Source organism: Podarcis muralis, chromosome 14, assembly GCF_964188315.1.
Source record: "Podarcis muralis chromosome 14, rPodMur119.hap1.1, whole genome shotgun sequence".
NCBI lineage: Eukaryota > Metazoa > Chordata > Lepidosauria > Squamata > Lacertidae > Podarcis > Podarcis muralis.
The window spans coordinates 39,455,472-39,470,654 of NC_135668.1; the positions used below are offsets into that span (position 1 = coordinate 39,455,472).

Here is a 15,183-nt window from a genome sequence, read left to right on the forward strand (position 1 = left end):
CAGCAGGTACATACACTTTGGAGCATATTTTCACACCCAGATGTCTGGAAACTTGGTGTCTGTTTTTTAAAAGGACTTTCCACTTCTTGGGCAGTTGAATCTTATGGGAATGTTAATGGGTTGTCCTTGGGATACTTGGCCCACTTTTAACTATGATGGGTTTGTTTTGCTGCTTTCTCCACGTCAAGGATCTGCTGGTTTCCTAACTCTTTCCCATGCTCTCTCTTTCTCTCCTTCTCTCTCTCTGACTTTCCTTTTCTGTCTCTAGCATGAAGAGGCGTCCCAATTCTCTGAACATCCCCCTCACAGATGACATGGTACGTGGGCAGGTGGGCGCCAAGATGGCCCCCGCAGTGGACCACTGGCATCTGAGTGACCTCGGCCAGCTGCAGTCCAACTCCGGCTACAAGGTTTTTCTAACACCATCATGGAAGCGAGGGCATCCTTGCCTACTTGTCAGCAGCACCTCCATCAGGACAGAGAGACCTCGTGTGTGTCTGTAACCCTTTGCAGCTCATAGCCATTTCTTTGCTGATGCTTTGCTCAGCTAAACTCCTGTGTGTGATGAGTGTTCTTTTCCTAAAGTTTGTGGGGGTTTTTTTGCCTGGGGCAGCAGCATTTTAACATTCGCCCATCAGCTAGCATACACTCAAGGTGCTTCCATCAGGACAATTTTATTATGGACTCAATGTTGCCCCTGCTCAGAATTTCTTTTTGCAGTCTCCATGTTGTCCTAAAAATACTACCCTCTGCTTTTTCTTCATATAATCATATAACCCAGATTTACTCTCACCCCACAGAAAATCCAGTTTTAAAAAACCCATTATATATCTGCAGTTATTGGTATGCCAGCTCCTAGGCATAAATTGTTTGGTGGGTAGTTTGTTACATGCATGGCAATGCATAAATGGCTTCCTTCAAAAATCGTATCAGGAGTCCCCTGTTTCTGACATAGAGCTCCAATTTCCATGGCTCCCCAGGAAGATGGACTGATTATTAAGCTACTCTGGAATTGTAGCTCTGTAAGGGGGAATGGGGGACGCGGGTGGCGCTGTGGGTTAAACCACAGAGTCTAGGGCTTGCTGATCAGAAGGTCGGCTGTTCGAATCCCCGCGACAGGGTGAGCTCCTGTTGCTCGGTCCCTGCTCCTGCCAACCTAGCAGTTCGAAAGCACGTCAAAGTGCAAGTAGATAAATAGGTACTGCTCCAGCGGGAAGGTAAATGGCATTTCCGTGTGCTGCTCTGGTTTGCCAGAAGCGGCTTAGTCATGCTGGCCACATGACCTGGAAGCTGTATGCCGGCTCCCTCTGCCAATAAAGCGAGATGAGTGCGGCAACCCCAGAGTCGTCCACGACTGGACCTAATGGCCAGGGGTCCCTTTACCTTTACCTTTAAAGGGGAATGGTGTCTCTTAACAACTCTCAGCACCTTTAACAAACTACAGTTCCTAGGATGCTTTATTGGGAAGCCGTGTAATATTTAGTCTAAATCCTTTTTGTTGTAACTTTTCTTGTAATCCTGACCTGGATTTCCTCTCCTCTCTGCTGCTGCCTTTTGCTAAGAAGGAGATATGCTATGCCCTGTGCCTTTAAACCATTCATAGCTTCCTGCCCCACAACAAAAAAAGGTTCCCTGAAGTTGGAAATGCAGTATATCACCAAGTATATCACATACTTGGTAACAAGGCTTTGTTGGGGTTGCCATATTTCTCCTCCCAAAATAGTGATTTTAAGGTTTTGGAGCTGTTTCCACTGCTTTTTTCATTGCGTTGCCATACATCCAGGTTTTCCCAGACATTTTGCCAGTTTGGCTAAACCCCCCCCCCCCCCCGCACCATTTTTACACCCAAAAACCAGCACATCATGAATTTTCCTGACATATGGCAAGCCTATGCTTTGTTCTCTAGTTGGCAAGGTGCAAACAAAATATCTAAGTGTTGTGCAAACAACATTCGGCACTAGTAAAACCATTAGGGAAATGAATGTATTGTTAGTAGAGAATTGCATTACTCTGGTTTTTTAGTCTTTGATAGTACCTTTGTGATAGGATTTCTGCTGCTAGCTTGTTCTTGTTACACACCTGAAAACAATTGGTATCTAAGACCACATAGGCTACTTGAAGCTCGCCAGCACAGTATATAGAGGACTTGAAATTCTGCTGCTCATTAAAGAATGGCATCCTTGCCTTTAAGAATATATGGCTGCAAAGGGTTAAGTGGCCATCTTTTCACAGTCTCCATTGTCATTTTGCTATGCTCTGTATGTATGTATGTATGTGCGTGCATGTGTCAGCTGTGGAAGTATAGCTGGGTTTGCAGTAAGGGAATCCCTCTAGACTAATGTTAACAAGATCACCCCTGGCCTTGAAGAAATCACCATTCTGCAAATTGCCTGAACAAAAGCTAAGAGTTCAGTGGTGCTTCTTGTGTTCTTACTTAAGTGGCAGGGATTTGGTGTAGAAGTCAGAAGTGCCTCTAGAAAAGAGGGTCCCCTTTCCTCCAGGGCTAGTCCATTGCTGGCACTGGTCCCACAGTGGTTCCTATCAGCCATGAAGATAGCTGGAGGATGACTCCACATGGTTCCTGCAGTGGCCAAATATGGTCCTCATCCAGTCTCCTAAAAATGAACTATGTACTATGGTCCTATAACATCAATGGGGAACTTGTGGTCCTCCAGATGTTTGGGTGAATAGGTATGGTTTTGTGTAAATGTGTGTCTTTGTTTCAGTTGTACTGCTTTTCAGATGTGCGTATGTGCTCTTGTTTTTAAAAGTCCTGTCACTAGTGACGGTCCTTTGACTGGATCCTTTGGCTTGTTTGCTTCTGTAGTTTGCCCCTAAACAATGAGTCCAGCATTTGGTCATAATTATGAACCTTGCCACATCGGGGCAACAACAGCCAGGGTGGTCTAGTGAGTAGAGGTGCCTTCTGACTGTGTGGTTGACTGTTCCTTATATAATAAGCAAGGGTCAAATTATAACTCAGGAAGATGGGATTCACTAGCACCCATAGATGACACAAGGCCTCCAACACATTGTGGCTCCTTGTGGGCCATTATTCACCATTAAGCACTCAGGCCAAGGGGTGAGCCAAACATATGACAAAAAAATCTGAGGCGTTCTGGAGAGAAAAGGAAAAAAGAGGATATTACGTGAGGATATTGGGTATCAGAGAATAAAACACATAAACTAAACATGACTTTTCTTAAGCAGCACAGTGAATCTTAAAAGCTGCTAACGGGCCATTAAAAATCTTGGGAGAATTACAATATTTTTGTATGGTCTAATTAAATTTATCCTTCACAACAACCCTGCAAGGTAGGTTTGGTTAATGGTGACTTGCCTGAGGGCACCCACTTCTCTTAATTGCTAAATGGAGACTTGAACCCGGCTGTTTATAAAAGTCCAGACACAACATTCTAAACCACTGTACCACACTGGGCCTCATTTTTGTAGTGGCCGTTATAGGCTTTTTAGTGCATAGTGCTCGTATATCACAATGCTACAAGGCAGCCGCCTGACCAGTAAATGGGAGGAAAAATTAACTGATGCATGTGATTGCCTCCCCATCCCTTCTCTTCCCACCCCCCTCCAAACTGCTGTGCCCCTAGTGCCCGCCTGATGAAATGTCTGAGTCTGGACAGTCCTCGGCAGCGGCTACGCCCAGCACCACCGGAACAAAATCCAACACACCCACCTCGTCCGTGCCCTCTGCTGCTGTCACCCCCCTGAATGAGAGCCTTCAGCCCATGAATGACTACATCACGTCAAAGAACAACAAGCGGTCGCGGGAGAAACGGAATAGTAGAAATATGGAAGTCCAGGTCGCCCAAGAGACGAGGAATGTGAGCATAGGTATGGCTGGCTATGTTTAACTTGTTTCCTGTAGGAATGTGAGATGTGGACATAACATTCCAAGAAGGAATTATTATCCCATAATGGTGTAAATTAGCATATTCCTTATTTTTGGGGCTGCAGTTAGATTGCGGTGCCCGGAGTTGAGCAAAGGACTGCCTCTTAAACCTAGCTAAGTGCGTGGATGTGTGTGTGGATGAGGAATTATTGGTGGCTGCATGAGATCTCTGCTGTTCTCTTTGGGTTGTCACCAATATCCTCCTTGATAAATGGAGGTGCAAATGCCCACCTCTGATCTGAAATGTTGGTTTGGTCTTCTTGACTATGAATATTTCCCTCTTTGCATTCCATCCTACAGGGATGGGGAGCAGCGATGAGGGGTCAGATTTCCAAGACATTGATTCTACTCCAGAGCTGGATATGTGCCAGGATCCCAGACTGGAACGCACAGGAAACAGGTTTGGGTGCAGACATTCCCTTTCTTTAGGCATGCTGCCCATGAGTGCAGAGTGCAGCTTTTATTCATTTCGTGCCAGTCTGCAGCATTTCCATTCTTTTTCTCTTTGCATGACAGCCCTACTCAGGGGATCGTGAACAAGGCCTTCGGCATCAACACCGACTCGCTGTACACTGAACTTACTGAAGTTGGCTCGGAAGCCATTGGCGATGTGGATGAAGGAGCGGACCTCCTAGGTAAAGCCTGCTTCAAGAGTGCTGCTTTTGAAATTCTTATCTTATTTACCACAACAGCCCTTTGAGGTAGAGTAGCTGGAGAGATAATTAGGTAAAGAGCTGGAAGAAGTCATGTAAGTCTTTATGGTCTAGAGCAGGGATAGCCAACAGCTTCCCGATATATGATATCTTTATTGCCATTGTCCCATGCGGAACAATGAAACTGGAAAACTACATAAAACATTCAAAAACCCCTAAAAACTCTGAACCCCCATTTTAAAATACACTATACTATAGAGACCCCTTATGCTGCGTTTAGAACCAGAATTGCATTTGCGTAGAAACTGTTTTTCAGGCGGCTAGTACTAGTCTTTATAACCCTATACCTTCTTCCAGAAGGCAGAAGCTGAAAGAGATCATTTCCGGGGTGCGCACTATCCTGCGCTATCTCTGCCGCTTTCTTATGGCACCTGACAGCATAGATTTGATCCAAGGTGGGAAGAGTGCACCCAATTATTCTCTCTGCAGTCTTTACAACCCTGGACAGCATGGTTTTTTCCTTGGCCGTGCAGCTCCCAAACCACACACACAGACCATAAGTTAATACCTTTAGTTGTTGTAATCTAACTCCCATCATCCCTAACCATTGGCCAGGCTGGCTGGGGCTGATGGAAGCCCAGCAACATCAGGAGGGCACTGTGTTGGCTACCCCTGCTCTAGATTAAGATGCAGAGATTGTGGTGATCAGATGTGATCAGCAAACATTGGGATGAAATAGAAAGGGCATTTCCCTCTGAATCATAGAATTGTAGAGTTGGACGTGACCCCAAGGGTCATCTAGTCCAACCCCCTGCGATGCAGGAATCTCAACTAAAGGATCCATGACAGATGACGACCCAACCTCTGTTTATATACCCCCAATGAATGAGAGGCTACCACCTTCTGAGGTTCCACTGCCAAACAGCTCTTACCGTCAGAAAGTTCTTCCTAATGTTTAGTCGAACTTTCCTTTCCTGTCATTTATATGCATGTAGTCCACAGAATTCTGTGACGTTTATGCAAATTATGCAAATTAAAGCAGAGTTACATAAATTATTTTGCCTAATTTACTCTGCTATTTTAGACTTGGAGGAGGTGCCATGTAGGGCACAGGTGCCTTTCTATCCTCTATTACTGGAAATCTCGCCCTATGTTTTTGCTTTTGAGATTTCACCACATATTGCCCACATCCTTTCAGGCATACCGCTTCCCAGCTGTAAGGAATATAAACTTTTTAATGAACTGATTTTGGAAAACTGAATTCTGTGATCAGAATTGTGTTCTGTAGTTTTTCTTCCCCACGTGAGGAATTGCACATAGTCTACACATAGCCTTCCACGACAACGGCCCTGAGAAGTAAACATTGTCAAATAAAATTAATAAATAGTTTACCTGCTATATTGCCAAGCTGCTAATAAAAGCAAAGGAACAAGTAGACCAGCTAATAAGTGTTACATTGATAGCCAAAAAAGTAGAATGCAGAATTATCAATGCCCAGAAGTCTTATTTAGCTGTCACTTCCAAAACTTTATAATTTCCTTTCCTCATCTTGAGTCCTTGTCACACACCAAATATATTTCCATGCTCAAATTCATGCTCACTACCACAGGTTCACTCCCTCTCCCCTGCAACATTCCCACTGAACACGGCTTGATCATGTATCACCATTTACGTTATCATTAGCTAAATTTATATTGTACCTATTCATTGGCCTGCTCAAGGGTAGCACACCAAATCAGTATTGCCAAAAGCAATGGCAACAGTCAGATAAAAATCATGGGTTGTATCCAGCTAAGGCCACATTTACTCCATACATGCACTATGATAGCACTTTAAACAGTCATGAGCTATGGGGAACTGTAGTTTCTTTAGTGTGCTTAGAATTGTTTGCAAAACTCTATGCCCCTCACAGGGCAACAGTTCCCAGAATGGTTTAACGACCAATCCCTCTTCACAGGGAACTCTTGGAATTGTAGCTCTGTGAGGGTAATAGGGATCTCCTAACAAATCTCGGTACTCTTTAACAAATGCCAGTTCCCAGGATTCTTTGGGCTATGACTGTTTTAAGGTGCCATGAGAGTTCTTTAAATCTGTGAATGTGGCTCAGGTTTTAGTCAGAGAAGACCCATTGGATTGTGTCCAGTGCTAGTCCTGCTCATAGTAGACTCACTGAAAGTAATGGACATGACTTAAGTTAGGTGTGTTAATTTCAGTGGGTGTACTCTGCATAGAACTTAATTGGATTCAAGCCATCAAAATTAATGGAGTGAGATGTTAAACATGTCCATTATTTTCAGGGGTCTTCTCTGAGTAGAACTAGCATTGAATACACTGAATGGTTATATCAAAGTAGGGCTTAACACAAATACCCCCAAATTTTGTGCTTCTGTGGCCATTTGGATTTGGAGGAGTGATTTTCTGGGGTTGGGAGGGATGACATTCACCTTCAGACACCCCCCCCCAATTCCCCCACTGGTGGCCGCCATTGTTATGTGATGTTTGTCATTCCTCCCTGCCTCTCAAACACAGTGACCCAGAACGAGGGGCATTGTTTGGGTGGGATGGGAGGAAATGGTAGTTTGGTCACTGGAGGAAGTGCTCTGATGTGGCTGCTTGTTTAGCCCTGTAATGGCTAGACTAATATCTTTTTTCTTTTCATTATCTGACCAGAATCTAAGAGGGCTGGGCGATTAGCCAATCAAGAATAGCTGTGGCTCCTCAGAGAATGGGGGCGGGGGCAGGGCAACGACTGAAATTTTACTCCTAGGTGGCCAGACTATTTTGTCGTGTAAAACTTATCTTTACCTCAACTAAAAGGGGATATTTGGTGATGAGAGGAACCCAAAGGATGTGCAAATGGTAAGTGTTATGAATTGCCTATCTTAAAGCAGAGGAGATTCAATTCAGAGCTTAATACTGTCATGCAGGCCTGCTCAGCTTGCATCCCACTGAGACAAAGGCAGCCCACCAGCATTGCGCATAGCACACCACTGGCTCAAGGAGCCTCCTGTTTTTACTGCTTTTCTTGCAAGTGCATACCATTCCCCTCACAAAAAAAAAAATGGGCAGGGACAATAGCCCATTGGAAGAGCACCTGCTTTACATGCAGAAAGTCCCCGGTTCAATGCTTGGCATCTACAGATAGGGCTAGAATAGACCTCTGCCTGAAACCCTGGAAAGCAGCTTCCAGTCAGTGTAGATAATGTGAAGCTGGATGGACCAAGGGCCTGATGTTGTTGGTATCAGGCAGCTTCCAGAAAGACCTGTGGCTCAGTAATAAAACATCTTATTTGCATGCAGAAGTTCCCAGGTTCAGTCCTGTAATGGCCTGGGACTCGGACTCGGAGCCAGAGGAGTCTCAGTCCGCACCAGATCCTTTGCCTCAGTCTGCACAGAGGTTTCCCTGCAACAAACACCAGCTGGGCTGAGTCAGGGGGCTGAACCTTCCCTGGCTCCAGATGCGGGGATTACCTCGTTGCCTTTAGCTGGGCAATCACTTACAGCTGCTCCATTACCAGTTGGGTCAGGAGAGGCTGAGGTGGCCTCTGGGTCTAGTAACCCACCAACATCTCCCAAGGTGCAGAGACTGAGGTCTGAGAGAAGGAGAGACCTGAGTACTCGCGGGAGGAGTGCTCGCCTTCAGGCGAGACGGGAGGTGAGTCACCGGGGGGATCAGGACCGGCCGTTACCCCGACAGAGATAAAAGGCTTGCTGGAGCAATGTTGCTGTTTGCCAGAACCTGCCTGTGATCCTGTGCCTGATCTTACCTGGTTTCCTGCCTCGTGTCCCTCCTTGGCCCTGCCGGACTAACTCCTCGCAGAACCCTTGGATTCGGGATCGGACCTGGACCGCGTTACTCAGGTTACCCCCGGGCCCAGCACAAGTCCCCAGCACCTCCAACATGGGGTTGCACATGTTCCTATTCTGAAACCAAGGAGAGCTGCTTACCAGTCATTACAGTCAGTACTGAGCAGAAATGGACTAATGGTCAGACTCGGTATAAAGTAACTTCCTATGTTCGTCTGAGAGCTGCTGCCAGACAGAGCCAACAGTACTAGGCTAAATTGGCCAACTGTTAGACCTGGGTTAAGGCCATTTCCATTTTAAGGCATTAGGGCCATGATCCAATTGCTGATGGGCTGCGTTTGATTTAGTGGGTCTCAAGCTGCGCCAGCTTTCATGAATTTTTGGAAAGGCTACATAGAGCGCTGCAGATGGTCATAAGCATTCCAACAAATTAGGTTATTCAGAATACGTTTTTGTTATACCATTTGCCATGGTTGAGAAGACAAGGCTTAAGTCAGGGTTCGTAGGAAGTCTCCAGGCTCCTCACTTATATCCTCATCTGGGGGGGGGGGGGAGTGATTTCCTCACCCTCATACTCTCAAATGTCCCATATGTAGATTCACACCATTTGCAGTCCATAGCAGGTCCTGTCTTTACTATTTCATGCCTTTTGACATTGAAATGGCAAGATCATTGTTAATTTTTTGTTTCTCTTTTAAAAAAAAATCCAGATTTTTTTTTTATTTTGTTGGTTTCGGTCACTGATTGACTCTTTTTCTTTCCTTCCCCCCAATTCCTTCCCCCCTACCCCATCCTGTATCTCTGTGCTTCGCTGGACATGGCCCATAGGGGAGTTTTCAGGTGTGTATCTCTCCTCTGTTCAGATTCTCTGTTTCCTCCAATTTTTCTTTCTTCTTGCTCCTTCCCCCTTCCTTGAATTTTAAATTGAATGATGTGGGTACACACGTGTGATACTCCCCTGCTGTTGTCCAATCACGGTTGGCTTTGCGGACTTCGTCCCGCCTTTCCCTTGTTTGATTGGCTTGCGTGACTTAAGGTTCCGAACCCAATTGAACATTCTCTGCTTTTTGCTCACATGTTACATTGCGGTAAGCTTTATTTCTAACTCCTACCCCCCCCCCGGCTTTCTGCAGCCTCACTCCACAATCTGCTTTTTTTTACCTCCCTCTTTGAATCCTAGGGTAGAAGGTGGGGAACCATCTGTAACTTCATGTTTCCTGTAAGGTGGGATTTTCCCTTCCTTTTAGGGCAGGCAATGAACCCAAGTGCGGGTTTCTCATTCAGAAAGTGAGCTAAAGATAGGAGGTTTATCCATCTTGCTGATTCCATTAATAATTAGTCCTTTCCCTCCCTCAGGATGGCTGCTGGGGTAAGAGAAGGTTTGGGACTCAGTGCTCGCAGGATGGGGGCTGAGCTCTCAAGTTTCGCAGCTTGTAAGTTTGGAAAAGGCTGAGATGGTCAGTCAAGAATTCTAGCTGAAGGAGAAGTGTTAGAGGTCCAAGGGCATCTTTTCTAGATGAACTTGCTTAAATCAGTGGTGCAGTTAGCTAATTTAAGACTCTAGACCAAGGGTGGAGAACCTGATGTTGTTGAACCACCACCTCCCATCACATATAGCTCAGTGGTAGAACTATAGCTCAGTGGTAGAACATCTGCTCAGTGGTAGAACATCTGTTTTGCATGCAGACTGGGTCAATCACTGGCATCTCCAGGTAGGGCTGCAAGACACTCCTGTCTGAAAACCTGGAGAGCTACTGCCAGTCAGCATAGATGATACTGAGCTAAGTGAATTAGTATAAGGTGCCTTCCTAGATTACTATCCCTGACTGATGGCCATGCAGGCTGAGGCTGTTGGGAGTTGGAGTCCAACAAAATCTGAAGGGCCACAGGTTCTCCAGCCCTGCTCTCTCTAGACAATTATCTTATTGGAGTGGGGTGGCTCTTTAGATGGTATTGTGCATTGACACCGCTTCCTTCAGCATGTGGAAAGTCTGCCCTGTTGCATTAGGAGGCCCTTGGGCTCATTCTGCTGAGTGGGCCTCTGGGCCTCTACCCCAAAGTCCTGCCTTGACAGCACCATGGCTTAAGTGGTACAGACTGGACAGTTTCCCTGGATACAGTTCTGGTCCCCATCTCAGGAGGATATCCTGGAACTGGAAAAGATTCCAGAAAGCAGAAACAAAACCATGACAGGTCTGGAACATTTCCTCATATACCGGTATAAAGAAAGCTTAAAGCATTTTAAGATAAAGATGGGCAAAGGTTCAGGGAGCACAAAGGACAAGATAGAGGTTTATGAAATGATTCAGTGGGTAGAGGCAATTTCTGGAAACTTTCTTTGGTTAGCTATGTTTGCTTTCGTATTGTTTCGGAGAGTGAATTTGATAAATTTGACTTTGAACATGAACTGAATTGAATTTCTCCCCATTCCTGTTGGGCACACATGATTGCCTGTCGATTTGTGAGCACACTGGGTGTGCACATTTAGTATCATTTCCGAAATTGGAGCATCCACACTTCCCTCCAGGGCTCTCCCAGTAAGGGTGGAAAATTAGGTGTTTGGTTTTTTTACATGTAAATGTTCATTGTAGTCATGTTTGAAATGTTCGCGGAAGGGCCATAGCTCTGTGGTAGAGCATCTGCTCTGCAGGCAGAAGCTCCTCTGAGTTCAAGCTCCAGTATCTCTGCATAGGGTTGAGAACATCCTCACCTAAAATCCTGAAGAGCCACTGCCAATCAGTGTAGACAGTATTGAGCTAGACGGACCAATGATCTGACTCAGTATAAGGCGGCTTCTTATTACTGAGTTGTAGGACTTGTAAACTCAATCCTTTGTGAAAAACGTGTCCAGTTTTGACCGAAGGAGAAAGAAAGAGAAGGGGTGTGTTTGTCTGCATTGGGTTGGATGCCAAAGTTCCCTTCCTTTGATAATAGCAGTCTACTTCTGCTGAAGAACTCTTTATACTGGACCCGGCCCAGTGCAAATAGGAAATAGATTCATTTCCTTTAAACATTTATTATTTGCTGCCAACCCAAGATTGCTGCCTTTTTTTTCAGGCATCCGTCCAGTTGAAAATCAGATTCGGGGTCTCCCAACAGATCCCTTTGCCCCAATTTTACTGTCCTCTCCTCCTGTTTTTCCCCTTAACCTGACCCATCCATGCTGTTGCTTTGGTTCCCTTCCGTAGAGGATGAGAGGCCCAAAGGACCTTTGCCTATCCACGGAGGTTAATAAGGATGGAACCAGGAGTTGCTAACTTGATCTGTTCATTCATTCAAAATCTGAGACTTTCTTCCCTGCTTAGCTGGATCAGAGGCAGAGAGTGGTTCTTGCTGCAGCATAACTAATTTCCTTGCACGTACGTGCTAAGAGAGCACGACCGTTTTGCTGTTTACAGATTTGTATTTAATGGCTGCTTTTTTCTCTCCCTTTCTTCCCCTATTTTTCTCTTCTTTGTCCCTATCTCTTTCTGTACCCCTGACCCCACCCCTCTTTTCTCATATGGAATGACTTTCATAGTGCGGGATGATTTCTTTGGTAAGGCCAAGGCCTTTTTTAAACATATGGGTGTTCTCCTCCCCCTTTCTGTTCATTCAGCATCTCGTCATCCTTTTTTTTCTTCTTCTTCTCTTTCTTTTCTTCTGGGATTTCTCGGGACTCTCTTTTGTTTCGTTCCTGTGATGGTGATGGTGTTGCTTTGTTGAGAAGAAGTAGGTGATTCTCCCATCACCCATTGTTTGGGAGAGATTCTTTTCTGTTTGGGGATGTAGGTGGCTATTCGCTTTGATGTTTCAAACAGCTTGCAGGATGCAGGTCAAGAAATATGGCTGTGAAATGTAATGCATTTCCTGGTTATTTTTTTTCTGGGAACTGTAAACAAACACACAAAACACATATAGCACTCTTGATGGAAATATTCTATATACACCGTTGACTCCACCACACTTCACTTAGGTTGCTGTGGGAGCCAGGGCTTCTTATAACATTCCAGACACACAATTCAATGTGCTGCTTTTCATGTTTTGAAAACCCTTAGCTTAGAAACCACTTTGTATTCAGAAGAAAAGCCCTGGCCTTTTTTTTTTTTTACCTGAACCACTAGCTTTCTAGAAGCAAGGAGCACTCAGTTGTGGCTTCTTCCCAACTGTATTTTGAGGGGGATGCTGGCATGTGCCGTCATCATTATTATTCTAATTATTATCATCATTATTATTAAACAAATTTATAGACTGCTTCATTGCCAAAGTTGGTATGTGAGGGAGATAAGTATATGGCCCACCAGCCAGATCCAGTCCTGCAGTAAGGAATTGGCTACACCACCTGAAGTGCCATTGCACATCCAGCACTGCCTTCACCCTCCAGTCACTGCTCTGTATTTGGCTCCAGTTCCTGGACTGCAGTGTTCTGGCAAAAACCAAAGTAGATTCTGAAATCTGCCTATGTTTGACATACTTGATGTAGCCTGTGCTAAAAAACAAAACCAAAAGATCTTGTGCCAAGAAAAAGAAACGTAAAAGTGATGCAAGCCAGCAAAACTGCATTTATTCACTCAGGCTGAATAACTTAACTACTCATAGCCTTGGGCCTGAGGAAAGGTCTTTGCAAAGTATTGACACCTGCTCTTAACTATCAGATATCTGAGCTTCCGCTGTTCCACGCTTGTGATAACCACCTGGCATTCTTCATACAGTTTCAAGCCTATTTTTGCAGTCTTAAGGGCTACAAATTTGCTAAAGCGGCGAGATTTGCAGTATTCTCTGCTCTGTTATGGATTGATGCAGTCTTGTGATTTTCATATTCCGGATTCATACTTCTGACTTCAACGTGTATCTTGTAGGCTCAGGATGATTTCCATTATTTCTGAAAGAACAACAGGCCTTGCCTCTTTGCAATATGTTTTGATTTTTGAGTCCAGGTATCTCCAGTTATCCAGGGACAGAAAATACCCTGCAGCCACATTGCCCAGACACCTAAAAACTGGTGCCTAGTGCCTTGAAATGTTCACTCCCACCAACCTGCAGACCTTGGCAAATCAGTCTGTAAAAAAGATTCTATTTACATTTCACCTTCTCACAGCAGCCGGGATATAAAAGGTCATGCCACACTTTCTTTCATTTTTTAAGTGTCCTCCTATTTCAAATGTACACCAAGAAACATAATGTGGGAATGAAACACATGCATGTGTCATGCAGGTACACAAATTGAGTACCTGGGTTTGGCAGTGCCTCCATGTGGAGTGTCTACATGAAATGGACTGAATGTCAGTGAAATGTGCAGAGTGGCCTATAATTTGCCTTCAGACTGGGATTCTTAATCTCCATTGTTGCATTTAAGTTTGTATTTCTGTTCTCTGCCCCAATAGACAGTATGAAGATCCCATGCTGCCTGAAACATCAGAAGTGATTTATTTCTTCCTGTCTTATTCCTGATGGTTGTAGTGTGTTTTTTTCCTTTCTCTATATCTATCTAACTTTATTTTTTTAAAAACACACCTGCTGCTTCTTTGCCATTCTTGCTGGGGAACTTGCCTCTGCCATCATCAACCCGTCCCATCTCATTGTTGGGAAGAAGGTCTGTGTACTTGCCTGAGTGTCTTGTGCTGTCTTCTCACTTCCTGTACACTGCCCATGACTCTCTTTTTTAAGCGTTTCATTTGTACTGAGTGTGTGTTTGTCGCTTTCAACAAAAGCAAGCAGAACGAACAGCGTAAAAGCATGTTTCTCTACACAGTGTGAAGTGGATGCGTGCGTGAATGTTGAAAGCATCCGTGGGTTCATGAGAACAGTTGAAATGAGACTAGGTAACTAAACATTTCCCTTCCATTCTGTAATGGAAGGAAATTCTAGTCCCCCTATACTGCACTCTCAACATTTGGGACAGAGGCTCTCCATAACTTTGGCTGCAAACACACCCTAAATTTAAAGCATGTGAATTCCCCCAGAGAATCCCGTGAAGTGTTGTTAAAGTGTGCTGGAAACTACAGTTCCCAAGGTTCTTTGGGGAAAGCCATGTGCTTTAAATGAATGGGGTGTATGCAGCCTTTGTAAGGTCACCCAGTGAGTTTTGCAGTGAAGCAGGGATTCATACTCTAGACCTGGCTCTTTTTTGCTTCCTGTTCTGCATTGGCAACTTTCATGCACAAAAGCAGCAATAGCCAAAGAAGGATTCAAACCAGGCAGGAGGAACCTGTGGCCTACCAGATGCTGCTGAACTGCCACCTAAATTGTAAATCTAATATATTATCTATCATCTATCTATCTATCTATCTATCTATCTATCTATCTATCTATCTATCTATCTATCATCTATCTATCTATCTATCTATCTATCTATCTATCATCTATCTATCTATCATCTCCCACCTTTTCCCTAGATGGAACTCAAGGTAGCTTAGAGATTAAAAAAAAAGAAGTGCTAAAAGTTCAGGGTTGTTTAAACAAACCAAAAATGATTGTGAAGCGCTCCAAAAGCATCTCTCAAAACTGAGGAAATGAGCAGTAAAATGGCAAGTGCAATTCAGCGTAAACAATTATAAAGTGATGAATGTCGTCCCCCCAAAATATGCTTACATTCGTGACTCCCTTTACTCTCCGTCAGCATAGCTGATGGTCAGGCATGATGGAAGTTGTAGTCCAGCAGCATTTGGAAGGCCACAGGTTTTACACCCCTGCCCTACTAAGTGTGTTTAGGATAATGTCATATGTGGGGGGAAACCCAAAGTTTGTGCAAGATGTATCTAAACTTTCACAAATAGTGCATTTGCCAGATGAACAGAGCTGGAATAGTGATCTGATTTCTCTAGAATTACCTTC

The 15,183-nt window shown here is 44.5% G+C and overlaps 1 protein-coding gene across 25 annotated transcripts in view; it reads left to right on the forward strand.

The window, feature by feature from the left end:
• The window catches only part of MAPK8IP3 (mitogen-activated protein kinase 8 interacting protein 3), a 67,185-nt gene that overhangs the window by 21,497 nt on the left and 30,505 nt on the right, over window positions 1-15,183 (forward strand). For 9 of the 25 annotated variants that reach the window (XM_077918482.1, XM_028705304.2, XM_028705306.2 and 6 more), the window contains 6 exons: window positions 269-410; window positions 3,609-3,852; window positions 4,211-4,310; window positions 4,427-4,545; window positions 9,199-9,210; window positions 11,891-11,908. In XM_077918482.1, the coding sequence (XP_077774608.1) occupies window positions 269-410; window positions 3,609-3,852; window positions 4,211-4,310; window positions 4,427-4,545; window positions 9,199-9,210; window positions 11,891-11,908 (635 nt within the window). The remainder of the gene's footprint in view (window positions 1-268; window positions 411-3,608; window positions 3,853-4,210; window positions 4,311-4,426; window positions 4,546-9,198; window positions 9,211-11,890; window positions 11,909-15,183) is intronic. The other 16 variants (XM_028705311.2, XM_028705303.2, XM_077918484.1 and 13 more) reach the window with 5 other exon arrangements.